Source organism: Budorcas taxicolor, chromosome 19, assembly GCF_023091745.1.
Source record: "Budorcas taxicolor isolate Tak-1 chromosome 19, Takin1.1, whole genome shotgun sequence".
NCBI classification, from domain to species: domain Eukaryota; kingdom Metazoa; phylum Chordata; class Mammalia; order Artiodactyla; family Bovidae; genus Budorcas; species Budorcas taxicolor.
Window position 1 is genome coordinate 29310003 of NC_068928.1, and position 27970 is coordinate 29337972.

Below are 27970 nucleotides of genomic sequence, written 5' to 3' on the forward strand. Positions count from 1 at the left end.
CTGTAAGAAAAAGAGCAAATGTCCTCTGATTAAATGTGAACAGTTCCCAACAGTAGCAAGAATGATTCTGAATTGAGAAGCAGGAAATGACTGGGAACACCAAAACATCTAATTAAAATTGCTGCGGAGTAAGTTGGTGCTTCGCTGGAAGGGCTCCCAGGGGCAGCAGGAGCCAGGATGTGTGGCATGCATGCGGGCAGCCAGGCATCCCTGCTGGCCCTGCAGCCAGAGCCCTGTCCTCACACACACTTACCTTGAAGCTTTATGAGGAAAGACAAGTCATACTCATCCCCAGGGTACTTTTATAGGGTCAAATATGGAAAACACGTCGCCTCCTCCTCTTTCTTAAATCATATTTGGCAAAACGTGTTTTTGGCAATGAAGGTCTCCAAGCATAATTCCCTTCATATTAAAGATGTTTGGATATAATTAGAAATATTTCCTCTCACATTGGGTTAAGTGTATAAATCAATCTCCTATAAATAAGTTGAGTTGTTGGCAACCTGAAAGTGACTGCCTTTGGAATAATGTAAGGTGTTGTTTCAGAGATAGCTATGAGCTGGATTCCCTGGACTTTGTTGCCTGCCGCTCTTGTATTTCACTGAATCGCCTGTGTGAGTCTTTTCAACTGCCTGCACAATTGCAGATATTATACTAGGGAGGAAAGTTTCTGCTCTTTACCAGAGCATCAGAAAAAGATAGTTTCTCCCAAGAAGCCATGTTTTTTTCTCCCAAATTATTGTACTTTTTCAAGGATGCTTGGAAATTTAATTTTAAAACTTTCTTCATGAAGAGCAGCCAAAGATACACAGCTCCTTTTGTTTCCTTCGGTTAGTCACTTCTGATTCATTGTCAAATCACTTTTGCCAAGCTGGCAAAATAACTTCCCTTCACTTTTATTTTTTAAATGCAAGTTGCTTGTGACTTCTGTTTTCCTCTGTGAAAGTCACCATAGAAAACACTAGAAGACAGGGCATTTCTCTGTCTAAATGTGTAACATCTGTGATTTCTCTATCAGTTATCCATGGTATATATTTCACACTTTGCTTACAAACAATACTGGTACATTATTTTCTATTTTGATTTTTAATTTTAAAAATTTGGCTTATCGTCTCCGTGGTCTTGCATCTCTTATGTCAGCATTGTTTATCCGGGACTGAGACAAAATTTGCTTAATGTACCCTGCTTGGCAACCACTCCTGTATTATTATACTGATATTTTGGTTGATTCAATGCAAAAAGGCTGCCTTATAAAAGCAGATATCTGGAGATACTGTTTGTAACAGTCACATGATTTTATTCCTGTAATGGACTATCTAACCCCTATTCCTTAGTTCACTAATAATGTAACTGAGATTCCAAGAACAGAAGAGAGTTCACAAATGACACAGCAGTGTAGACACTGGGCACCTGATTTGCAGTCCAGTGTGCTTGCTGGTAACTGAGTAGGTTAAAGCCTTCAGGAAGGGTCTTTGGAGATGTAAGTCTGAGAGGGGCTTCCCTAGCCTACCCTTCACCTGCTTTGTAACCACAGGTGCATCATTTTGCCTTTTTACATACTTTATCAGGAAAATGTTGAGTGTTTTCAGAAAGAGAACATTTTAATAATGCTCTCAATAGAATTCTGTGGGAATTTTAAGACAGCCTTTGGACTACTCTGGATAGAGTTTCCAATAAGTAGAAAATAGATGTTGGTTTTGGTCATTACTGCCAAGTTCTGAGGCACGCAAATATTTACAGGTGGTGTGGGAACACAGTGAAATGGGCCAGGGCAGTGAGAAGTGATTCCATACCCTTCCTGAGCCAGTGTGACAGTGTGAATCCAAATTACCTGTGCAATTACTTCCACAGATATGATTTAGTCAATTCTCTCGCAGGGCCAAGACTGATGTGCTTTTTATTCAGATGGGAAATCATCATTTAGTCTTTCCTTTACTTTATGCTGTCCAAGAAGGTTGTATTTTTGGCTATGCATCGCAATTAAATCTGGCTTTAAAAAAATCTTGATTCTCTTGGGAAACTCCTCTAAATAATTCAGGTTGCTACTATATCTAGCTTTTGTACCAAATTCTTATCATTCTGTGGGTTTAATATACATTTGAATAATTTATTTGGGATCATATTTTATTGATACTCGTAATCATTTATTTTGACTCTTTACATAATTATAGGAGGCCATAAAGTCTGGAAACAGGCTAATAAACAGCCTATTGATATTACATAATATAAAGAATAATATTTTGTCTCCAGGCTTTATGGCTTTCATAGAGAGAAAAGTCACATCTCACTGTTTCATATGGTTACCTATTATCCAGCACATATACTATGAATATATTGTGTACTGGTATTAATGATGAAAATCTTTCTGTGCTAATAATACCCATACTTGGAATTCATATTAGCTATGAATTCAAGGAGAATTAGCAGGGAAAATTCATGATATACTTCAAGAGGCACCCCTGTGTGAGAATATAACTAGGGCCATTCCTTGCATAGAAAGTTGCTTCAGCCATGTCTGACTCTTTGCGACTCCATGAACTGTAGCTTGCCAGGCTCCTCTGTCCATGGGATCCTCTAGGCATGAATACTGGAGTGGGTTGCCATTTCTTTCTCCAGGGGATCTTCCCAACTCAGGGACTGAACCCACTTCTCCTGCATTGCAGGAAGATTCTTTACTGCTGAGCCGCCAGGGAAGCCCCAAAGTATGACTATAGACCTAAAATAAAAGCAAGTGCGTAATTACTTCTTAGTGGCAGATCAAATGGGATTGTTTATAGCCTATGATTACTTCAGTTTTGATTTTGCTTCAGGAGAGAAAGAAAAGACCAGGCTAAGGGTACTGCTTATACAGTGCCCTATGCTCTTTATTTCCTTCGCAGTAGGGTAGGATAGATGATAATTACAGAGAAATGACCAAAGACTTCACATTTTGTGCCTCTCTTCAGTCATTCCATAGCATCAGGACACGATCACTCTTCACTGATGATTTTTGTGTGAACCTCCCGGCTCTTCACCCGCAGCTTGTTGACCTGGGACTCAGCAATGTCAGCCCTTTCCTCGGCTTCCTCCAGCTCATGCTGGAGCTTGCGGAATTTAGATAGATTTGTATTGGATTGTTCCTCCTGAGAATAAAAATGGAATTGTAAGGAACGCATACTGAGCATCTTTGTAGACTCTGTAGGCCTAAGGAAAGAAAGGACTTGGCATCTACGAAGTTAGAATACTCAACAGGAGACGTTATTATCCTACCACCTCCTGGACTTTGCTTATCATTGAAATTAAGATTTATCTGGGGCTTTACGTTTCATAAAGAATTGCAGCTCTACTTTTGCAACCAAAACAGGGTAACAAATATGTACCACAAGTAACCAAAACAGGGTAACAAATATGTACCACAAGTAAAGCAAGAAATAATATAAAAGCAGGAAAGAAGGCAAGGGTAAAATCATGCTTGTCAATGCTCGCTGGAAGATGATGACTGTTCGCTTGAGTTAGATATTCTTCATCACTAAGGATGCATTTCTTAATAGCTTCTTTAAGTGGAAATAAATGTTGGATTTTATCATATATTATTTTGGCACATTTCAAAACAATCACTTTTTCCCTCCTACTTTGTATGTAATGATTCTGTTGACAGACTCCTTAATATTAAGTAATCCTTACTTTGTAGGAATTAAATATATTTAATCACTGATGGACAATTCCCTTAATAAAGTACGGGTTTCAGTGACTTAGTAATTTATCTTCACTACAACCATACTCATGAATAAAACTGCCTTTAGTATCTTTCCCCACCCCTGTTCTCTTTTGGACAGGTTTTGGTATGAGGGTTATACGAGCTTCTTAAAATGATTTGGAAAGCTTTTCATCTTTTCCCATGCTCTGAAGTGGCTTACATAGCTCAGGGATTATCTGTTCCTTCAAAATTTGAAAGACCTATCTGGAATGAGTTCATTTTCAGAAGTAATTCTGAAATAACTTATTCAGCCAATTTAATAATTTATATTCTCTTATTTAAGATTTCAACCACCTTGATAGATACATATTTTGCATTTTTAAAAATAATCTTCTTCCTGATATGGTTTGTCCCCTTTCTCATTTGTAATGTTTTGAGTTTTTATTTTCATTCACTTTTTCTTTGATTATATAAGTATATTTATTTTTTATTAATTCCCAAGATATTACTGAGATTAGCTGTTGAAAATAAGATATACTAATTCATTCATTTCTATATTACCTTTAACAGTACCTCTTCATTATTTTACTATGATTTTTAACTTCTTTATTGGACTGTCAGTTTCTTCATTTATTTTTATTTTTGATTCATAATGAAAGCATATAAAGAAATGAATTGTCCTTCAAGGACAGCTCAGACTACATTCTAGGTTTATAAAAGTCTCATCTTCCTTGAAATTCTATTTACAGTTAAAAATTATTCAGTAATTGTGTTTTTATTTCAAGTTAATCCAAACATTTTTTAGGAAAGTCAGTTTTTTAACATTTAAATGCTTGGAAAATTTTGTTTATATTTTCTCATCACTTTACAACTTTATCACACTAGGGCTAGAGAATGTAGACTGTATTATTTCTGCTTTGAGATTTTTTGAGGTTTCTTTGTGGATAGAAGGTTAACTTTAAAAATTAAAAAAAGTACAAATATTTTTAAGAAGTACTTAGTCTCCTACAATGCAGATAGCTTATTTACTACAAGTAAATAGTAAATCTAATTATTTATGAGTTTTTCTTATCAGAGGACTTTCTTCCCTTTGTCTTAAGAGTACTTACAGCCTCCTCAGCTTGTCTCTTGTAAGATTTCACTTTCGCCTGAAGTTTATCTACCAAGTCCTGAAGTCTGAGAATATTTTTCCGATCTTCTTCCGTCTGAAAGATGATAAAAACCCCAGGGTCTTAGTTCAAAAGCACACTACTGTTGGATCATTACATGGGAGCATTTCCCATATATGCAAGGAGTGCTTAGCGGATAGAAACCGCCGCTGCACCTGGTAAGTGAGCTCCTTCACTCTCCTCTCGTGTTTGCGCAGGCCCTTGACAGCTTCCACATTGCGCTTCTGCTCACTCTCTACCTCGCCTTCCAGCTCACGCACCTGCAAGGGAGTAGGTGCTTAAGAACTTTGATCCACTAAGGCACTGGGAATAAATGGAAGTAGATAGATACTGGGAGCCCCACCCTGGCCTCCAGCTTCTGGATCTGCTTCTTCCCGCCCTTCAGGGCCAGCTGCTCAGCCTCGTCCAGACGGTTCTGCAGGTCCTTCACCGTCTGCTCCATGTTCTTCTTCATCCGCTCCAGGTGGGCGCTGGTGTCCTGCTCCTTCTTCAGCTCCTCAGCCATCATGGCTGCCTAATTAGCAGTAAAACAAAACTAGTTGAGACAGCCCATCAAGATTCTAGCTTGAGCACCCAGGGTGGCCCTCTGCTCACATCAGTGATGGCCTTCTTGGCTTTCTCTTCTGCGTTGCGAGCTTCCTGGAGAATGTCCTCCATCTCTCCCTGGATTTGCGTGATGTCTGTCTCTAGCTTCTTCTTGGTGTTTATTAGGCTGGTGTTCTGTTTGAAAGTAAGTTATATGCTCTTTTAATCGTGTTACTAAAGTACTTAGTGGTAGCCACTGTTTGAAAAAAATTTCAGACAAAAATTTGGAAGTCAAATGCCCTTGAATATTATTCTGTTATGTAATACAATTAGAATATTTAGCATCTTCGTACATTTCTTATAATTAGACCAAATATCTCTATAATTTTATAGCTGCCATTTACCAGTGAAACCACTCACAAGGATAAAATTATAACATGTTCAAGTATTTCCTTTACCACAATAAAAATGTCAATATTGATAGCCAGGGTCAGTAAAGATACTAACCCAAAAGAATATGACAAGTCTTAGAATATTTTAAGAAGTTAATAACTAATAATACATGCAAGATGAAATAGTGAAAGATTTCTCAATAATGCAGTGAAAATTTGGTAGAAGTATAAAACCTGACTGTTATATAAAAAATTCAAGTTTATCTTTTCTGTGACCTAGGCATTTACTGAAGGTGAGTTCTTTGTGCTGAGTCTCACCTGGGTGTGCAGGAGCTGGACGCGCTCACTGGCATCCAGGAGCTCCTGCTCTGCGATCTTCCTACTCCTCTCCGTCTGCTCCAGGGTGGCCCGCAGCTCCTCGATCTCAGCCTGCAGCAGGTTGGCTCTGCGCTCCACCATGGCCAGCTGCTCCTTCAGGTCCTCCTGGCCCCGCAGAGCATCATCCAGGTGGATCTGGGTATCCTGTGGAATGAACGATCATTGAGACACCTCGTTCTCAGGGCTGCAGTCACCCACCTGCACTGGGACCATCTCCTGAACCCATTTACCTTGAGGATGGCTTGGGTGTTCCTGTAGTTCTTCAGGGCCTCAGCAGCCATGCGGTTGGCGTGATTCAGCTGGATCTCCATTTCATTGAGGTCTCCTTCCATCTTCTTCTTGAGCCTGATGGCGTCATTCCTGCTCCTGATCTCAGCATCCAGCATGGTCTGCATGGACTCCACAACTCTAATGTGGTTCCTCTTCAGCTGGTCAATTTCCTCATCCTTTTCAGCAATTTTCCTGTCAATTTCAGACTTGACCTGGTTCAGCTCCAGCTGGATACGCAGGATCTTTCCCTCTTCGTGTTCAAGAGATGCCTTAACAACAGTGAGGGATGACATTAGCAGGGAATGGACACATTTGGCAGCTTTTATGCACACCTTTCCTTCCGCTAATTTTGTGCCATTTATTCTTCTGTTGAGTGTATGTGGCTAGTCCTAATTCTTTTCTGAATTTGTTTACAATGTACATTTTGACTCATACCTCTGCTTCCTCTAAAGCAGCCTGAATTTCAGACTTTTCTTGTTCCACTTGCTTCTTTATTTTCTCCAGTTCATGCATACGTTTCCCTCCTTCTGCGATCTGCTCCGTGAGGTCAGAGATCTCCTCTGTTTGGGTGAAAGACGGGAAGAGACTTGATCAGACAGAAAACACAAGAGAAAGATACCTCCAAGGCATGAAAACTATTCAAAGTGAAAGGGACTCACGCTGCAAGTTTTTGTTCTCTCGTTTCAAAGTTTCTAGCTGATCCAAGGACTCCTCATAGGCATTCTTCATCTTGAACAGCTCGGTGCCCAGAGAGCGGGCCTCCTTCTGAGACGCCTCGAGCTCGGCGTGGGTTTCCTCATACTTCTGTTTCCATTCTGCCAGGATCTGAAACACACACCAAAAGAAGTTACCTGGCTGGAAAGGATAGAGGACAGCGGTGGAGGCCAGAGGCTGCTGCAGAATTTACCTTGTCAAAGTTCCTTTGCTTTTTGTCCAGGGCTGCACAGGCAGCATTTGTCCTCTCCACGTCGAGCATGAGGTCCTCAACCTCATTCTGGAGCCTCTGCTTGGTCTTCTCAAGGGAGGCACATTTGGCGTTCACAGCTTCCACGTGCTCCTCAGCAGCCTGCAGACGCTGGGCCAGTTTCTTCCTGGAAGATTACGCATGGTTGTAGAGAGAAGGAAACCAAACCGAGAATTATGAACTGTTACCATGCTGAAAAGTGTGGGGAACTTCATATTAAAAATCTCCTTCATTCAAAAAAATATTGATGAGCTCCTTTTATGAACCAGATGCTGAGTACACAGCAGTGAAGAGGACAGAAAAGGTCCCTGCCTTATGAAGCTTCCAAACAAGTGAGAGAGAGAAACAATAAGCAAGTCAGAAAATGCATAACAACTTCTTGCAGATGTAAAGTGCAGTGAGGGAGGATAAAATGGAGTAAGGGGTGGGCAGCTATTCTTACATATTCAGGGAAGTCCTTTCCGAGGAGTTAATGTTTGAGTCAAGATCTAAAAGAAGTCAGAGAGAGCCAGAGGGAGATCTGGCAGGGGGAGATTGTTCCAGACACAAGAGGGGCTAACAAATTCCTGAAGCATCAATGAGCTTGGTGTGCTTGACAGCCAGCAATAAGGCTGATTATCTGTGTGCTTGTTATTCTTTGTGTTTTAACTACATTTTAGGCTCAGAGGTCGGTGATGGTGTTTGCTTTATTCATGTCCTGTTCTCAGGGGCTGATAATGCCTGGCAGTAGGAGCTAATTAGTGAATGTTTGTGAGTTAATTCACTGAATCTTCAACGGTTCCGTTTCTGTGATTTGATGTTCAACATTCTCTGCACATTCTCTCATATCTGAGCACATACTTGGCCTCCTCCAGCTCCTCCGTGCGCTGGATGGCATCCGTCTCATACTTGGTCCTCCACTGGGCCACCTCACTGTTGGCCTTGGACAGTGCCCTCTGCAGCTCAGCCTTGGATTCCTGCTCCTCCTCGTACTGTTCACGCAGCAGGTCGCAGTCATGGCGGGCTGACTGCAGGCCGTGGGCCAGGGCATTCTTGGCCTGCGAAGAGAGTTATATGTTCATTTTACTGAATACTTAGTGTTTAATTCTTAAGCTTCAAAACCCTGTAAAAGTTGGTATAATGGACTCCAATTAGGGTCAGGTTAGGGGGAAATGAGTCTTATCCAGTTACCTTTATCTCCTCTTCAAGTTGCCTCTTTAATTCCTCAATCTGTTGAGTAAATGCTTGTTTGCCCCTTGATAACTGAGACACCAGAGCTTCCTTCTCGTCTAGCTGACGTGAAAATTCACCTGATAGGCAAATGATATGGCACCACTTGTTAAAGCGAAGAAAAGGTTTTGCAAGCCCATATGAGAAATAAGTTGAAAATCTCAACACCCCCTTTTCAGTTGAGTGCTCGGTGGTTGAATTCTCTATTGACATTGTCATGCTTGATGTCAAATTTCTGATTTTTATGGTGAAAATAACCTAAATGAATAAACACAGCTTAACTTCTCTTTGTCCTCTCCATTACTGATTCTTTCAGGGTTACATTATTGTGCAAAACCTGTTAATAACTGTCAAAGAAGGGAGTTGAACTTTTTAATTCCACATTGGCCCTGTTTCATAAGACTTTTGAGAGACTGGGTTATCCACTGCCCTATGCAGGAATTTGGTTCATTCTGGTTTAGCTAAAAGGAAGCATGATCTAAAACAGAAGCCCTGGACCCATGATGGAAAGACCCTTGACCCCAAGCATCCTCTCCATGCGGCCAAATCCTCAAGGCCTAGTGGAGCAGAGCTTGGCCCAGTCCTATGGAAGTCTTCACCTCAGCATCGTCCCTAAGTAACCTTGCACGTGGGGGAGAGTCTGAGCTGTCCGGTGAATCACGTGTCCTTGGTTGCTGTTATTAGGCTCTCACATATCAGTTGTTTTAGACCACATCATCTCCACTTTTAGGCCTCATGAAGGAGGAGAGAGTTACCAGATTCAGTCTGCAAGCGTCCCCTCTGGGCCGTCAGGTCATTGATCAGCCGCTGCTGCTCTTCCTCCTTGGATTTCAGCTCACTCACTTGGTCCTCCAGAGTTCGGCACATCTTCTCTAGGTTTCCCTGTGAGAGGAAAGTTGGAAGAAGCAAGTGCAGACATTTTAATAACATTTCCCTACAGCTACCGTTTCTTCTAAAATAGAAAAAATTTATTTTGACATATAAAATAAATTCTCTTGTATGTAATATATAGGAATTTTTTCTGTATCTTTTGTAATACGATTGCTGTCCTAAGGTGAAGACACACATTGGGAGTTTTAAAAAGCTAATTGTGAAGCTTCATTTATTATTCTAGGCATTCCTTGTATTATCGCTCTTCACAGATATTTTCTTAAAACAAATTTAGTGTTTGGGCAACCCTGTATCCAGTAAGTCTATCAGCACTATTTTTCCAATAGCATTTGCCCACTTCATGCCTCTGTGTCCCGTTTTGGTAATTCTCACAATATTCAAGCTTTTCTTCATTATTATATTTGTTTCAGTGATCTGTGATCTTTGATGTTGGCACGGTGACTCATTGATGGTTCAGATGATGGTTAGCATTTTTTTTTAGAGCAAGAAAGCATTTTTAAATGAAGGGATGCATGTTTTTTAGGCATAATGCTGTTGCACACTTAATAGACTACAGTATAGTGTAAACATCATTTTTATATGCATTGGGAAACCAGGGAATTTGAGTGACTTGCTTCATTTTGATATTTGCTTCATTGTGGTGGCCTGGAACCAAACCTGCAATATCTCTGAGGTCTGCCCATGATAAAAAAAAATTAAAGATCATGTACTAAAGATTTTGTGAAAAATGTAGTGACATATTTTCAAAAAGCATTTATAAATACTTCACTGCCTACTTATGTACAGTGAAATTGCATGTTGGATAGTTGAGAATTTTGGAGACCTGTGTTCCCCAGTTGGAGTGCTAGAGAACACGGACAGCCTGGTTCACGGTGGATGTTGTCGTATGTTAATAGTGTGGTGGGGTTAATATGCTCAGCTTCTTTGAATTTTAGTTTCTTCTTATGATTGAGTGGAAATAATTTAAGTACTGCTATCTTTCTTGTTTACCTCCTGGATTACTGCAAAGAACAAATCACCTATGTGTAAAGGCCCTATGCAGACTGTGACATGCACATAATGGGTCATTGCTGCTAATAACAGTTTCTCAGACTCTGCAGTACCTTGGCTTTCGAGATTGTTTCCACATTGCTAGCAAGGTCATCTATCTCCATCTTCATCTCGCTCTTCTCTTTCTCCAGCTTCTGCTTGACCCTCTGCAGGTTGTCAAGCTGCTCCCCCAGCTCGGCCACACTGTCCGCGTGCTTCTTGCGAAGAGCGGCCGCCGTGGCCTCGTGCTGCAGGGTGGCCTCCTCCAGGTCCCTGCGCATCTTCTGGAACTCGGCCTCCCGCTTCTTGTTCATCTCAATCTGGGCGGAAGTGGCCCCGCCGGCTTCTTCCAGCCGCTCGCTGATCTCCTCCAGTTCCCGGGAGAGGTCTGAGCGCTGCTTCTCTGCTTTGGCGCGCGAGGCCCGCTCGGCCTCGATCTCCTCCTCCAGCTCCTCGATGCGGGCCTGGAGGTGGGGAGAAGCTTAATGTTAGCTTCTTTATGCTCATAACTGTGGCTCTGTGAGCCAGACTGAGAGAAATAGGAACTTACTTGCAACTCTTTGATCTTCTTCTGCAGTTGAATGCCAAGTGCTTGCTCATCTTCAATCTTGCTTTGCAAATTGCTGATTTCAAACTCCTTCCTTTTTGAAAAGTAGTAATGGATAAGTTGAGTCCATAGTCAATATTGGAAGCAAGTCCATAAATCATCCTTTCATACTTACTTTTTGAGCTTTTCATCAAGTTGTTGTTTTTCATTTTCAATGTCCATTATGGACTCTTGGGCCAACTTGAGATCACCCTCCAGTTTCCTCTTGGCTCTCTCTAGGTCCATGCGAAGTTTCTTTTCTTGCTCCAAGGACCCCTCAAGCTAAATACAAATAATGCTGAGTCAAAAGAATTGCTTAGCTGCCTTTCAAAGAAAATTTCCTTGACAGCCCTAGACTTACGTCATCCACTTGCTGCTCTAGCTTGGTCTTAGCTTTGGTCAGAGTGTTGACTTTGTCCTCTTCTGCCTGCAGGTCATCCAGCGTCTGCTGGTGGGCCTCCTGTAGGGCTTTCTTCTCCTTGGTCAGCTTGGCGATGGTTTCATCCAGACCTGCCATCTCTTCTGTGAGGTTTTTCACCTTAGGAAGTAAAAACACTTTGCATTACATGTTACATTTTGGTGGCTTCTGTTTTTTGCTTGTATTGCCTAGTAATGATAAAAACGTAAACTTTCCTTGTATGTTTCATACCTTGTTCTCTGTGGCGTGTTTCTCCTTCTCAACCTTGGCCAGTGTCAGCTCAAGGTCGTCTATGTCTTTCTTCAGTTCTGAACATTCGTCCTCCAGTTTCCTCTTCTTGGCCGTCAGCTCAGCATTGATCTCTTCCTCATCCTCTGCTCTCTCAGTCACCTCCTTGATCTTAGCCTCCAGCTGGATTTTGGTTTTGATCAGCTGGTCACATCTTTCCTCTGCATCAGCCAAGCCCTCAGCTTCCTTGAGTTGAAAGCAAAATCAAAATTGGGAAGTAAGAATGAAGTATTATACAATGATAACAGTATAAATCTCCCCCATTAATTCTTTGGATTAAACTTTTATGAAGCACCTGCCATGTGTGATTGCCAGATACTCCACATTTTGGGAAAAACAAAATGTATCAGGCATTGTTCTATTCATTTAGAAGAATATATTCTACAGTAGGTTAGAAAGCTTAACCCCAACAAGCTATCATTAATTCAGAAAGCCATTAGTGACATAAAAGATCAGAGAAGTTGTTTCAGATATGATTTAATGAATGGAGTGGCATTTGAGTTGGGCTTTGAGAGATGGGTAGGACTTGGTTTTGTAGAAATGAACTTATTGGGGGAAGGATCAGGAGAAGGGAAAGCATTCTAGCAGAAGTTTCCAGATGTAGCCACTACTAGCAAATTATTTCCCTTTGTAGTCTTGGAGGATGATCTTGGTTATGATGCTTTAAATTCTAATTGAGGCATTAAGTAATCTAATTCCTAGCAACCTATGTTTCTACTTAAGAGGGTTGGGGGTGGATGGAAACGAGAGAGTAATTGATAGATACATTCATCAGTGAGCCTTCATATCAGTCTTTGGATACATAAAAGAATAAAATGTGCCGCACATAGACAGGTAGTGAGCATGGTAATGTAGGACAGTATCTAAGTGATGCTCTAGGGACAACAGAAGAGAATTCAGGATAGCTTTGAAGGGAATGGGGACAGAAAAACAGCTCTTTTCACTTCTGTAATCTAAAGGAAGCAGTTATTACACCACCCCAACTCGACAGAAGAGACCAATCTTAATCAGCAGGAAAAAATATATGATTTTGTGATGAGTAAATTATACCAAACCAATTCAGTTCACTTCAAATGAAAGACAGTCTCATAAATTACATTTCAGAGTTGATGAAAGCAGTTGTAAAATGATTGGTTCAGGCATCGCAATGAGCAGGCTGGATGGAGGGAGAGAACTGGGGGAGACAGAGCAAGTTAGGCGCTGGTGCAGCAACCCAAGTGTCATATGATGCGGCACTGACTGTGGAGATGGATTGGAAAGAGCAAGTCTCAGTTTTAGAGATCAATAACAAACAGTAATTCAGTAAAAACTGATGTAGAATACTGTCCTGTGTCAGCTGTGCACACTGTGATTTAAGATTCATAAACATCTAGAAGTTCAAGGAAGTTTCAGAGAAAACAAATCACTTTCTCCATGCTGTTCTCCCCTTTTGTATTTGGGCTGGTTTCATGGTAAAATCCCTTTCAAAGACTAGCTTCAAAGGAAAAAGAAGTCATTAACGCTGTAGTGTGATGAAACTGTACAGAACAGAAGACAGTGGCCAGTTCTAGCTCATTGCCTTGGTTCTGGTTTGGAGGCATTTACTGGGTGATGAAGGAATATGGACTTTATTAACACCATCAGAGCACTTTAACCTTCTCCCGCCAGTGCATGTTTCTGACGCTGACTACCCAGCTCACTGCTGCTAGTGACTAGAGTTGTATGCTTGCATCCTGATTAGCAGCAGTACATAGGATGATACCACCACTTACAGCCTGAACTTGGAGCTGCAGGTCATTTTTTTCTTTCAATAATGACACCATCTTTTCTTCCAGTTCCTTCCTTTTTGCCTCTGACTTGGCCAGTTCATCCTTCATTTTCTGGAACTCTTCCTTCATGGTGGCCATCTCCTTCTCCGTCTCTGCACTCTTCAGCAGGGGCTTGATCTTGAAGAACAGTTTCATCCAGGGCCAGTGCTTGACATTCATGAAGGCTCGGATGTTGTACTGGATGCAGAAGACGGACTCCCTGAAATTTAACCAATGCAAATTAGATGCTGTGTGTATGATGGAATGGGATGAAATCTTGGCACTGAGAGTTGGATGTTCTGCCCTCCACCATGTTCCTCACTATGTTCAAAAACACAAACGAAAGAAATTGTATTTGGGGATGGTGGTCAAGGACTCAGCAGTCCTTCATCGCTCTTCATTGGTGGTTCTCAAACTTTGGTGTATATAAGAATCAGCTAAGACCTTGTTAAAATACTGATTCCTGGGCTATTTCCCTAGAGATTCAGATTCAGTAGATATGGATGGGGCCAAAAATGTGCATTTTTAACAAGTTTGTAAGAGATGCTGATGATACAGGTCCAAGGACCGCCCTTTGAGAAGTACTGCTCTGCTTCAGTGCTTTGCAAACTTTCCTATGTGAACACCACTGAGAGCAGTGAAGGGGGAAACGGACCCCTGCCAGGTGTGAGGCACAGGATAAAGAGGCTCATTAAAAACTCAGTTTTTTTGAAAAATCTCTGGTTTTATATTTTAATGTTGTATGATTTTTGCATTCTATTCTTTAATATCATCACATTTGCTTTAATATGAATTATTTTTTAAAATTGCCTTCATATATAGGCAATTGGCCAAATATATATACATATATATAGGGGGGTTATGACCAAACTTATTTTTAATGAAATAGAATATAGTAGAAAATATTAGCAGAACTACAGGTGATAGAAAAGCTGTTTCACGTAAATTATGTATTTACACACATAGGTATGCATGCAGATACAAATATCAGTGTAAAATACCTTTCTCCCTGTGGATCCTATTCATATGTGTCCTACAGTTTGAGACATCTGACCTGTAGCCTTAGAGCTCTGTCACTGCATCAGATTAGATCACTAAAAAGTGAGATACCTTGGTGAAATTGTATTAACTTATTGAAAAAGTTCTTTCACCTATTTTGCCCTTAATACTTTAAATCATAATAATTCAATAATATAAGTGATCAGAAAAAGAAGTTGTTTCTGCAATTTATGTAAAACTGCTGTTGAAAATAAACGTGTGCTCTGCAGTTCAATATCTTATTTAATTACCTACCCAGTAAATTCATATTAGAACCAAGTGCTGGGGCAACATTTTGCCTCTGCTTGCTCAATGGTCTATTTTCTCGTTAGATGAGACTTACACATTTCTCTCTCTCTTTTTCATTATGCTTCTCTCTTTAAAATTTTTTTTCTTTTTCTTTTTCACCCGAGCGTTCAGTTTATTCCCTGGTGATTGCTACCTTAAGCACTTTGGTATATGTGTATCTCCAGTTCAGCATCAGCCTCTTATTCATCCCTCTTACTCTGGTGGCCTTATGATATCTGAGTCTTAATTGTAAGCCACCTCAAATGTGTTTCTGAAGAAAGAAAGTATGACTAAGTAAGCAATATGTTTGTATACCTCCTCTCCACCATCCTCTGGTACTCCACTCTTGCCAAGAACCCTCTGCACCTGGCCTGGGTTCGGGTAATCAGCTGGGCCAGCTTTTCATCTCGCATCTCTTCTAGGAGCCCCAGAAGACCAGCTTTGAAAAAGACCTGTGTATAGCCAGAGTTGCAGATCAGAAACTTTACACAGACTCCAAAGGGACAGACATAGTGCCAGGTGGGCCTTAGAGACTATTACCTTGGTGTGACCAAATTTATACTGGGTGTGGTCAATGTCAATGGATGCAAGGAGCTTCTCAGAAGCCTTCTTGCTGTCGATGTATTGTCCTTCAGGGATCGCACTTGCATTTAATACCTTGTATCTGATAAAGTAAATATAGTTTTCTAAAACTTGGTTTATTGATGCGACTAGAAGTAGCTAACACTAAATGATTGATTTTAAAAAGTCAGAGCTTTAAAACAATTATTTTCTTCACACGAAGGACATTGTATACATAGATGGCCAATCTAGTATTTTACCTTTCTGCGCAGTTGCAACTTTCCATTCTGCTTCATCAGACCCTGTTCTCAGGAAGGGATCCTATAATCTGGTTCACATTAATGTGTAGATGACCAATAAATGCATTTGCTATTGGTAGTGCTTAATCTCTACTGTGGCTTTGGAAGGATTAAATGAAATAACCCAAATATATTAAGTACTCAGATATGATGTTCCCTGAAGTTATAGCAGACATCTGTGAGCTAAGCTGGGAGCATGGTAAATCCAGTGAAAAGTCCACAGAGTACCCACCATGTGGTGTATCTTTATTTTAAAGGTGCTTTGAGGCTTATAACTTTTTACACTTTTTGTGGCAAGTTAAAAATAACAAATAGAGGCATGGTTTTTTTTACTAAATTGCTTTGCTTGCACTAAGTATACCTATACTGAATTCCAGGATACCGCATGATTAGGAGAGGCTGACCTCTGTTTGAAGTCCGCATACAGGATTCTGCTGGGAAAGCCCTTCCTGCAGATGCGGATGCCCTCCAGCACGCCGTTACACCTCAGCTGGTGCAGGACCAGCTCGTGCTCCATGGCCCCTACAAATACATGTTCATGTCATTGCAGAGTTTTGTAAAGGGAGGTATGGCAGTCATGCTTTGTTCTTCATCTCTGGAACGTCTTACCAGGGGTTTTCGTTTCATTGGGGATGATGCACCGCACAAAGTGAGGATGGGTACTCCTGAGGTTGGTCATCAGTTTGTTCAGATTTTCCTGTAAAATCAGGAAACCCTGTTATCTGAGTTTTAGACATGCTTATGGAACCTTGGCAATGTCTATAAAATCAGTGTCCATGACTGAGTTGAATGACCCTTGTGGACCGTTTTCAGTTAAGGTAGCACCTTGGTAAGCTTCTCCTGAGAGGCAGTTTCCTCCTTAGTACCTCTTGTTCCACTCAAGTTGGCAGGAGTTACACATAGAAAGCAGTCTTGACAGCTGAATCTTTTCCGTATCCAAGCACTATCGTCCTCTCAGTCCTGGCCCCTGGCCACCCACAAGCCTTCACAAAGCCATTGGCTTCCCATCCTAGACTCACCCTTTCTTCTGCTAAACTCTGTGGTTCTCCAGTAAGGAAACATGCCTGCACTGCATTTGGTCTACTTCTCATAAATATAGCTTCCCCTTTTCAACTCTGTCAGCTTTGGGGGCACAAAGATTATCTGTAAGGGGAACCTACCAGTTACAATTGAGAATTGACTAGATTAAGAGCAAGGATACCATATTAGGTTCCTTAAAGACTAACTGTCAGATTTTCATTAGAGCTACTGAGGACTTAGTCTTTTTGAGTATGTACCATTGCTTATTTCCACAACTCAATTAGATTATGGCTAGCAGAGCATTGTTTTATAACATATAAAATATTTTTTACTATTTGGCTTAGCATAAAAGATGACCTAATAATTTCCAAGTAATTTAAAGCTCTTCTCTCCAAAACTCGATTAACAGAAATCATTAGCTAAGGTCAATCCCTAAATGACTTGTGCTTTTAAAAACAAATTCACAAAGTAACAAGAGAGTGTCAAAACCAATTTCCTCCTTACCCTGAAAAGTGCAGACACCGTCTGGAAAGAAGAGCCCTTCTTCTTACCACCTTTCTTAGTTCCACTCCCCTCTGGAGAAAAAGATAGGAAAAGATGTTATTCAGATATAATTTTAAATTGACAGGGCTATATGTTGCCCATTTGTTGATTTTTGTGTTCAGATGGAGCATTTTTTTTCAATGCAGCTGGCCTCTCTGTTTGAGCCTGAATGAATCTTATATATCAGTTAAGTTCATATCCATTTTCCAGTGATACTCAATAAGCAGCAGATATGGAGGAAGAAGCAGGAGAGAATGATAGAAGCCAAGCCTTTTCATTGCTTAAGATGTTGAAAGTTCCTTTCTAGCTCTTGGCAGCAGGGCCTTCACCAGTGCTAGAATGAATGTCATGATGCAGCCTGCTTCCTCAGAACTTGGAGGCACAATGGATTTGGCCATAACACTTCAGCCTGGGCTGGGATACCACTAACACCATGCTTTGTAATATCAGGAGAAAACATTGGGGTTTTTTTGAGCATTACCTGATTCAGCAGTTGGAGTCCCAGAGAAAAGGAGAGCTAGAGTTTTCAATGAAGACTTCTGGTACAGCCCAACCACGGTATCGTTCAGGGGGTCCTTGTTCTTCTCCAGCCAGCCAGTAATGTTGTAGTCCACGACACCCGCATAGTGGATCAGGGAGAAGTGGGCCTCGGCTCTGCCCTTGATCACCTTGGGCTTCTGGAAGTTGGCAGACTTGCCCAGGTGCTGGTCATACAGCTTGTTCTTGAAGGAGGTGTCCGTGGCCTTGGGGAACATGCACTCCTCTTCCAGGATGGAGAAGATGCCCATAGGCTGGAAGCAGCCCGCGACACAACGTTACAACTCTATGTAAGCATTTTTCTCTGTCTATAGGCTTAAACAAGATGTATGAATAATTTAGTCATCATGAAACATAGTTTCTGAAACCTGAAACAGACCTTCTCGATGAGCTCGATGCAGGCGGCCAGGTCCATCCCGAAGTCGATGAACGTCCACTCGATGCCTTCTCTCTTGTACTCCTCCTGCTCCAGCACGAACATGTGGTGGTTGAAAAACTGTTGCAGTTTCTCGTTGGTGAAGTTGATGCACAGCTGCTCAAAGCTGTTGAACTAAATAAACAGATGGGTTTACTTTTCTCTCAGCATAGTGGAGATTTTAAAATATAGGACTTTTTAATTAAAACATGTATATCGAATAGCCTTTAGATTATAGATACCAAAATCCTTGGGGACCTATGAAATCTATGGTTTCTCTGCTGTCATTTTATCCAAAATCTTAAATCATTAGTAATTCTTTTTTCTTGTACTTGCTTAAATTGACTCAGGTGTTTTTCTGAGTTCCTGCTTAATCATTCTGTACTTATCTCCTTTATCTTTGGCATTTTCTATTCACTCACTTAGCAGCTAATTTGCAACCTATTAGAAGCTGACTGGAAGGTTCTCTCTGTTGTGTGGAAGCAATCATAGTCAACATTGCGAGGGAGCAATAATCACCACCTTTATATTTTAATGTGAGATAAAAAAATCAAGTATTTAATATCATATACAATATGTTAACACACACTCATTTTTTTGGAAAAGAAAAGCCAAAATGTTAACATTAAGTAGATAAATATAGTGGAATCCCTGGTAGCTCTGCTGTAAAGAATCTGCCTACAATGTGGGAGTCCTGGGTTCGATCTCTGCGTTAGGAAAATCCCCCAGAGAAGGGAAAGGCTACCCACTCCACTATTCTGGACTGGAGAATTCCATGGACTATAATCCATGAGGTCTCAAAGAGTCAGACACGACTGAGTGACTTTCACATATAGTGGAATCAGTGTGGAATTCTTTTCTTTGATTTTCAATGATTTCTGCCATGCCTAAGTGTTGTGTCTATAATTAGAAGAAGATAAGCTTCTTTAAAATTATAAGGAAGAAAAAATGTATTTTATAATCAAACGTGAGTTTTTATCCCATATCACATTGAGAAATTAAGAGTTCCTTGCATTGAATTTATTAATGCTGTCTCTAAATTACTGACCCTTTCTCAGCTCTTATCATCTGCCTATATGTTTCTGAATGGTTTCTCTACCATATATTGAGAGCATATTATACATTGCACAGATTTATTTAGATGTTTTTATATTAACTTCACTTTGCATTGTGGGGTTTTTAGATTTCTCATTATACCAACCTAATTCCTGACTCCCTTTAGATCATGTAGTGAGTTAAAGCATTCTCATTAAGTGGATTATTTCTCATAGTAGTGGAATTGCCACTACAATAAATAATTAGTAGCTGCCCAGTCACTCTCTTCTAAATTTTAGCATAACTTTTTGACAGTGGTAATAAAAGGTTGTAATGTTCACAAATTTCTTCTTACTAAGTATCCATTGCTTTATTGTAAAAATCCCTTATGAACTGATTACCAACTCACATCAAAGATCTCAAAGCCAGCGATGTCCAAGACCCCGATGAAGTACTGCCTGGGCTGCTTGGTGTCCAGCTGCTGGTTGATGCGGGCGACCATCCACAGGAACATCTTCTCGTAGACGGCTTTGGCCAGAGCGCCCACTGCATTGGTCACCTTGAAAGAGAAAGGAGTATTTCTTGAGGTTAATAGAGGGCTGTAAAATGCCTGCATCCCTCGTGGTGAGTTTGAATTATGTACCTACCTGCTCTACAGTCTGGCCTTTGGTGACATACTCATTGCCAACTTTGACCCTGGGGTAGCAAAGAGCTTTGAGTAGGTCAGCAGAGTTCAGACCCTGGAGGTAGGCAGCCTTGTCAGCCACTGAAAGGAAGAAAGGATAGAATGATGTTATTGCCCAAAGCAGTCCACTTCCTTAAAAAAAATAAATAAATAAGCTACAGGCATTTTGTGCAATGTTTTAAGAATATCTTTTGAGTATTCTTACCTTCTCCAACCCCCACCCCAACTAAATTCAAGACCTTGATTATGGGTAGTGTTCCCTAAAGAACTTCAAAATTGTAGCAACATGTGGCTAATAGCCATGCCACATATATCTTATCTAGGTATACTTTCAGATGCAATTCTCGGAAATGACTTTGTCTTCTCAGGAGAGCTCAAGGGTAGCAAGTTAAGAACGTGATTTTCAAGCAGACGTGAAGTCAGGTGGGTGACTGAGTTGGTACCTTCAGTGCCATCTGGCTCTGCTTGCTCCTCACGCTGCTTTTGCTTGAATTTCAGGTTCCCATAATGCATCACAGCCCCCGTGAGCTTGTAGATGGAGACCTTCTCGTCATTAGTAAAGCCCAAAATATCAATAGCACTCTGCCAATACAACCAGTAGAATAACTGTCAAGTTAGGATCCACATGTGTACTATCAATATTTCACATTTGGATTCCTGATTGTTTTGGTCAAACCGAGGAAACTACCAGTACTGATGCAGAGCAAGGAGCTCCTTAGATTCGGTATCTAGGGAGCTGGTCAGTCAGAGGCCAGCACAGAGCATGGGAATCACAGGTGCATACCTTCTGAAGATGCCAAAAGTAAATTTAAAATAGAGAACACGGATAGTTATTTAACTTGTTGTTTTGAGAGGTGGAATAGATTCTTGTAAGACAACATTAAGTCATCCAAATGATTGTTTCTAAATTCTTAGAGTAAGTGGAAATATAGAACGAGAGAATAATGACTCTGCATTTAACTCATTTTCTGGACTCAAAGGAAAATTGTTTAACTTGAATCAAACTGCCAGTTTCAAAATGACTGATAGACAAGAAAAGGAAAAATAAGCAATCATAGCAGGGCACTAAAGGGGTAGGGGAATCATTCAATAAAAGAGCACTTATTAACTGTTACGAGCTTCCCAGGTGGCTCAGCGATAGAGAATCCACCTGCCAGTGCAGAACCCATAGGTTTTATCGCTGGCTTGGGAAGATCCCCTGGAGGAGGAAATGGCAACCTGCTCCAGTATTCTTGCCAGGATAATCCCATGGAGAGAGGAACCTGGCAGGCTACAGTCTGTGGGGTCGCAAAAGTGTTGAAATGACTGAGCAACTGAGCACACGCACAGATTTTAAAAAATGGTTTAGGGAAATTCAGAAAGGATAGATCATTAAGACTTAAGGGAAAGTGAGATGTTGTAGGAGCACACACCAGTCTTTTCAGCTGACTCCAGGTCATGCCCATCTTTGAAGTTTCTTTTGTGATATCTACTAGAAACTGATGTTTATCTAGAGGGACCATCACTCCATCCAAAATAATCATTCTAATTTTCTTGTGTTTTACTTACATCTGTGGCTATCAGTTCTTCCTGATCATCAATACTGGCCACACTGATCTCCCCTTGACTGACGAATGGGTAGTCGTATGGGTTGGTGGTAATCAGAAGCATCTCTAAGTAAGTGGAAGAAAGCAAAAGTAAGCAGAAATATCCTCTTCATTAAAACGAGAGATTACAAGACAAATTCTAAGGCACTAGAATGGAAACAGCCATGATATATTATTGCTCAGTAAAAAAGGTAGATGATGGAAGAGCATGTAACTCTGATTCTAGCTATTGTATGTATGTATATATTTAAAGATATTTGTACAGAAAATGACTAGAATTATATTCATCCAAGTGTTCATAGTGGTTATTTCATAGTGATAAGATTTGGAGGTGTTTTCAGTTTTCTTTTTGAACTTTTATGAAGAGCACACATAAATTTTTATCAAACTTATAAAGCGATTTTCAAAATAAAGATAATGTATACAGTTAACAAAATTCCCTCGTGGAATACCAAGTTGACCAGGCATCGATAGGTGTAGGTGAGATAAATTTTGTAAAGAAATGATAACATTTCTTACCAATTAGTTCTGGTTTCCTGTTTGATGTGATCTGGTAAAAAATATGATAGCTCCTTTCAGCCTTAAGCTGGAAAGTAACTCTAGACTTCTCTAACAGATCTGAAAAGAAATTAATAACAAACAAGAAAAATTCATATGGAATGCAAATTTTATTTCTGTTCAGTGTTGTAGGTCATAAGAAATAGAAATGATGGTAAAGACTATCCAGGCACTTACATGTTTCAATATCAGCAGAGGCCAGTTTTCCTGTAGTGCCAAAGTGGATTCTAATGAATTTACCCTTGAAAGAAAAGTTAATATTACTACTTTGTTACTGAATCATACCAAATCTTTGAGAAACTCAAAACACTAACATTGGCACTAAGTGCTAAAGTTTTAATAGTAAATCAATTCAGACACTATTGGTATCAGGTTTAGAAAAAGATGTATCTCCTATTTTATAGATAAAATAACTTTAATTTAAAAATCTGTGAAGAATTGTAGGTAATGGAAGATAAGAACTCAGATATAGGGTCACATTTCTTTTTAGACAAGGCTTGGATCCATGTTATTACGTGCTTAGAAGAAAAGGAAAGAACCATGGTATAATGGGAATGAAAAAGACTCAGAGAATGTATTCACAAACATCCCATAAATCTTGACCAGTGAGTAGTGTCCATGGTAATGTCCAAGAGACTTACAAAGCGAGAGGAGTTGTCATTCCTCACAGTCTTGGCGTTGCCAAAGGCCTCCAGCAGGGGATTGGCACTGATGATCTGATCCTCCAGAGTCCCCTGCAGAGAAACACAAGAGCAGTGCTCACATGTAGGGCCTCTTGAGCACCCTTTCTGTCATGATTCTGACATGTCCATCAGGCCCACCTGCATTTTGCCAGATTCCTCCTTCTTCTTCTCCCCAGTGACTGCAATTGTTGCAAAGTACTGGATGACACGCTTCGTGTTCACAGTCTTTCCTGCCCCGGATTCTCCGCTGTCAAATAAAAACCAAGTCAGTAGAGGTCCCAAAGCCAGCAGCTATGGCAGTCGTCAAAACAAAGCATCAAATCTACTTACGTGATCAGGATTGACTGATTCTCACGGTCTATAAAAGAGAAATTATAGGCAGTCAATACCATTCTAAAATATATTTGTAAATGGTAAATTAATACAATGGTATGAACCTAGTATTTCTCAGCAATCCTGAGGGCTTGGTGGTCCCCAGGCCCAGCACCTTTCCCAGCTCCCCTCTCTCCTGCTCCCTGAGGCTCCCCCATCACATCAGCTTACAGACCACCGCTGAAACAGAACACGGCAAGGAAGCAGCAGACTTTCTCTTTTTATACTCCACACTAAGTGCACACCAAGTGGGCTTGGGTTTTCAGGTGGATTTAAATGACAAGTTAGTAGCATGTTTATTGTAAGTACAAGAAGTAATGAAAAAAAAGGCATTAGAGATATTTTTAATGTGGGAGAAGGAGTCAGTATAGTGAAGGTGGTAGCTTTGGAAGTAATCCTGGTCTTAGTCACATTTTCAGGGAAAACTAAAGGCTCATTTTGATATTCTACTCTCTCTGAAGAGGAAATCTCTCAGTCCTTTCCCCAAGGTGCTGTTGTGCCTTAGAATGGTCTAGCTGAGACAGCATTCCAGGAAGAAGATTCATAGTATGACCGCTCTAATTCCAGATACACCTTATAATCTGGAGTATGTTTTGGTTGGTTCTGGGCAAAGGGCGATGGCATTAGGGGACCACCTCAAAGAGTGTGTTGAGATGAGTAGAGTCTCTTTCTCCTATGGTTAGTCTCTCTCTGCTAGAGTCTCATCTCCTAAAAAGATGCACATGGCAAACATCCCACTCACCAGTCAGCATGAACTGATAGGCGTTGTCAGAGATGGAGAAGATGTGGGGCGGGGCCTCCTGGCGCTTTTTGCCTCGGTAGGCCGTCACCACCTCTGCATTGTACACCGGCAGCCACTTGTAGGGGTTGACGGTGACACAGAAGAGGCCTGAGTAGGTCTGTGCAAGTGAATAAGAAAGAATAACTAACCAGACACCTTTCCTGTTATTTGCGCAGCTCAATTATTTAATGAATTTTAACAGAAAAAGAACACTCTAAGGAAGTGGTCTACACATCTTCAAGGCATCAGCATGGAAACTAGTTGAAAGGTTCAACAAGATAACAAAATCTTGAGGGTGAGGAATACAGTTTAGATTCTTATTCCTCTTGGGATTTGTCACAGTGATTTTTCACATAGTAGGAGCTCCAAAATTGTGGGTTTTTTAAAAAATATAATGTTTAATATATTCTTACTATAGTTTAGAAAATAGTATATTTCTTTTAAGATAGTTCAAATTCATGAAAATGAATTTATGATCTATGAAAATGAATTTATGGTACTTAGGTACTAAGTAGTCAACAGTATGAAATAATTAGGTGAACTATGGAAAATCTTCTTAAGATAGTATGATCCAGACATTTAAAAAGGCAAACATGAAGGTATGCAGCAATACTGGGGAAATATTTGTAAACTACTCCTGAATTGTGAAACAGAACAGAGAATGATGGGAATGCATTACAATTACAACAGCTGGATTTCCAATATTTTTGACATCTGGTCTAGGATAACTGCCAACCAAACAGAATGGATTCTGACACTAATCACAGGTATACTTGTATAAGTGTAGTCCAGCTGAATAGCACCAGTGACTACACCATTCAGAAATGATGAGAATTCCCTGATGGTCCCATGGTTAGGTCTTTGAACTCCCAATGCAGGGGGCATGAGTTCAATCCCTGGTTGGGGAACTAAGGTCCTGTAAGCTGTGTGGTGGGGCCAAAGCAGCAACCACAAAACCTTACAGAAATGTCAACCTAACGTAGTAAATTCAATTAGTATTACTGAGTTTGTGTTAAGGGAAAAGTTTCTGCAAGGCCCTAAGAATGAAATATAAATGTTATTTTTCTTTGAACATATGATACTGTTCTTTGAGGAACTCCCAGTCTGTGTGGGAGATGGACATGTAAATGATTTATTCTGAAAAAGCATTCTCAGCATTATTGCCGGGCAGAAACACCAGGACACAACGTTGAACTCTGCCTGGGGAAGCTGGCAAAATTTCAAGGAAGTGCTCCACACAGAAGGGACCAGAACACAGAGATACAAATTGCTGTTACTTTGGAGGATTGAAAATTGGTCTTTAAAAACATTATTTCTAAGTGTTGAAACATAAGTTTGTATTTTTCCTCTGGATGATTCTGCAGCAGGAATGGGGATGAGAGGAGACGCAGGCATGTAGTTGAGATGTAAACAGTAGCTGCTACCATGTTTGTTCAGGGGATCTGTGGCAAACCCAGTCCATGTGGACAGTGGCTTTGCCTGGCTTTGGATGGGAAGACAAAGGATTATGTGCCAGCTATTGGGTTGGGCCTTACAGTAGCAATCGTGAACCTCTTAATTAGTTCCACTACTAGTGAAAGTGCAGTGAATCACTGTCTGTGACCCATTTGTAGTACATTGAGCTGACAGGGTCCAGTGATCAAAACCACTTTGGGGTTTGGGGAGCACTCACGTAGATCATCCAGGCTGCATAGCGCTCTTTGAGGTTGTACAGCACAGCGGGCTCGTGCAGGTGGGTCATCATGGCCATGTCCTCGATCTTGTCGAATTTGGGAGGGTTCATGGGGAAGACTTGATCCTCTTTCACTGTCAGAGTCTGGTAAACAGGAAGGATAACTGTTTATGTCAACCAAGTGGCCAAACAAAATAATCAGTAGCATGTGGTCAGCTCCTGGACTACTCACCGCTCCTCCTTCGGTCTTCACCGTCACTTTCCCACCTTCTTTGCTCTGGATAGTCCCTTTGACAAAAGATTCCTTGGGCTCGGCCACAAAGACAGATGTCTTGGCATCAAAAGGCTTATTCTGGGCTTCAATGCGCTCCTTTTCGGACTTTCGGAGGTAAGGAGCAGCCTCCCCAAAGACTGCCATTTCTTGGTCTGAACTCATGGCTGCTGAACTCAGAGGTCCTAAAGGCGATGAAGCATTTCTTAGTAGAGATTCTGAACTGTCATCTATACGCATAAATCTCTACCTTGATGATATTTCACGGGCCCAGTTGGAAGTTTCACCAGGCAGAGGCACTGTACTCTACGCTGTAGTTACTGAAGCAAACATAATAACGAGAAATCACAAGGACTCAAAGGCATCTGGGGTCACTGTGTACCCAGCAGTGGACTCGGGGCTACCTTCTTTCATCCTTCAAGACTGATGTTCTAATAAGAGAGCTGAGGGGTAGCCTCACAAGCTGCTAAGGAGCTTGTGACCTTGGGTTGCCCTTGATCTGTGCCTCAGCATCTCCATCTTTAGGGATCACAGTATTGCCTTTTGTAATTCACAGCCCATGAGACAGAATGAAGACAGTTTGAGAAAAAAGTTAAAATTTGAGTAAGAAAGCAATTTGAACAAGTTCAGGCTATGACTAAGATGGAAAATGTCATTTATTATGGTGTAAGAGAATTCCATTTCTTGCCGTATAATATGAGAACTTTATTTCCTCCTTTAGGTGTTCAGCTGGAAGTGCTCATGTTCAGTGGATTTGGCAGGAGGTCAGATTATAATTTTGTTTATCTTTTTTTTTTTTTTTTTTTGAGTTAGGTGCTTAGTAGAATTTCTCTAGCATAATTTCTTTGCATATTAAATCCAGTTAATCAGCTTAACCCACTTAAACTAATTGAGGATAAAAGCCACAAAAAACATTATCCTCATTCTTCTCCACTGAAGGCTCACTTTCCTGTTCCACATATCCTTCCGAAGGACACAGGCTCAGGCTGCTCCATTGAGTGTTGTCTGAGGATCACCGGCGGCATCAGTAGAATGAAAGGCTTGGCAGATGATGCTACTTCAGTCATTACATGATCGAGTTACTTGAAACTCACTTTAATCATCTACCCACCAGTCTCTCTCTTTAGAAATGCAGTGTGTAGTAGTGGGCAGACTAATACCTTCATTATTTATGTAACAAAAATTTCAGTGTTCTGGTTTCGTGTAACACTTAGCATTGGTAACTTTTTAAAACTCTTCACAGAAGGAAAAGCAGCCCACTTTCCTAGGTTGTTCTTTTCTCACTTGTTAGATATCATGTTTGCTAAATGAATTCTAAAAGCAGGACACATTTTTACAAATTTGAGATATTTAACCAGGGAATCTTAGTGCAGATGTTTTGTCCCCCTATGGAAACAATATTCTTCTCACAACCTTTTCCTTGCTAAAATGTCATCCCACCAATGCCAAGAGTCCTAAGACTATGTGCATTGTTCTAAAAGGCAAGTCCTCTGCCCCCTTCTCCCTCTCCTGCATCTTTCCTGAAATACAGTTGTTGGGTATTTACTGAGACGAGCACTTTCTCAAAGGTTGCCAAGTGACACACATCCATCCCAGAGGCTCTTGCCCTCTCCAGGGACTGGTTAGTCCAAATCTTACCTTGTTAGCAAGTGAGAAGATGCAGCCTGGAAGTGAGACGGTTCTACAGAAGAAAAGGGAAAAGCACTTGATTAATTAACCAAAAATAAAACAAAGCCAACCAGACAGCCCCATTCGCTACGTCGCTGGCTGTTGTTAACAGAGGGCCACGGAAGCCGTGGGTATAAAGCCTGCAGAAGGAGCAGCACCCCAGGCGGCAGCTGCAGCCGACACGGGCTGGTGCGGCGAGCGTCCCTCTGGAGAGTCTGGTCCTTGTTCCCACTTACCTTGGAGCTTTTTAAAGCAGGACGAGTCAGCCTCATTCCAAGGGCTCTTTTATATGGATAGCTATGGAAACAATGCAGCTGCCTCTTCTTTCTTAAGTCAAAAGGAATTGTTTGGCAAAAAAGTCTTGGCAATCTTGTGT

At 40.9% G+C, this 27970-nt stretch overlaps 1 protein-coding gene across 1 annotated transcript; it reads right to left on the minus strand.

Annotated features, from left to right (window-relative positions):
- Positions 1-2837: 2837 nt before the first annotated feature.
- On the minus strand, positions 2838-27749 carry LOC128064379 (myosin-2). Its single transcript, XM_052657040.1, has 39 exons — positions 27565-27749; positions 25888-26111; positions 25656-25799; positions 23945-24101; positions 23161-23188; positions 22969-23077; positions 22789-22881; positions 22325-22388; positions 22109-22207; positions 21552-21655; positions 20447-20585; positions 19966-20084; positions 19728-19877; positions 18248-18418; positions 17813-18122; positions 17293-17363; positions 16378-16465; positions 16173-16290; positions 15449-15572; positions 15224-15360; positions 13547-13802; positions 11739-11981; positions 11451-11627; positions 11226-11371; positions 11054-11144; positions 10578-10967; positions 9339-9465; positions 8545-8663; positions 8215-8411; positions 7318-7501; positions 7070-7235; positions 6846-6970; positions 6371-6679; positions 6081-6284; positions 5440-5565; positions 5189-5359; positions 5001-5105; positions 4786-4881; positions 2838-3122 (listed from the first exon to the last, which is right to left on the minus strand). The coding sequence occupies exons 2-39, from the start codon at positions 26089-26091 to the stop codon at positions 2970-2972; spliced, it is 5814 nt and encodes a 1937-aa protein (XP_052513000.1). The 5' UTR covers positions 26092-26111; positions 27565-27749; the 3' UTR covers positions 2838-2969.
- Between the last annotated feature and the right edge of the window lie 221 nt (positions 27750-27970).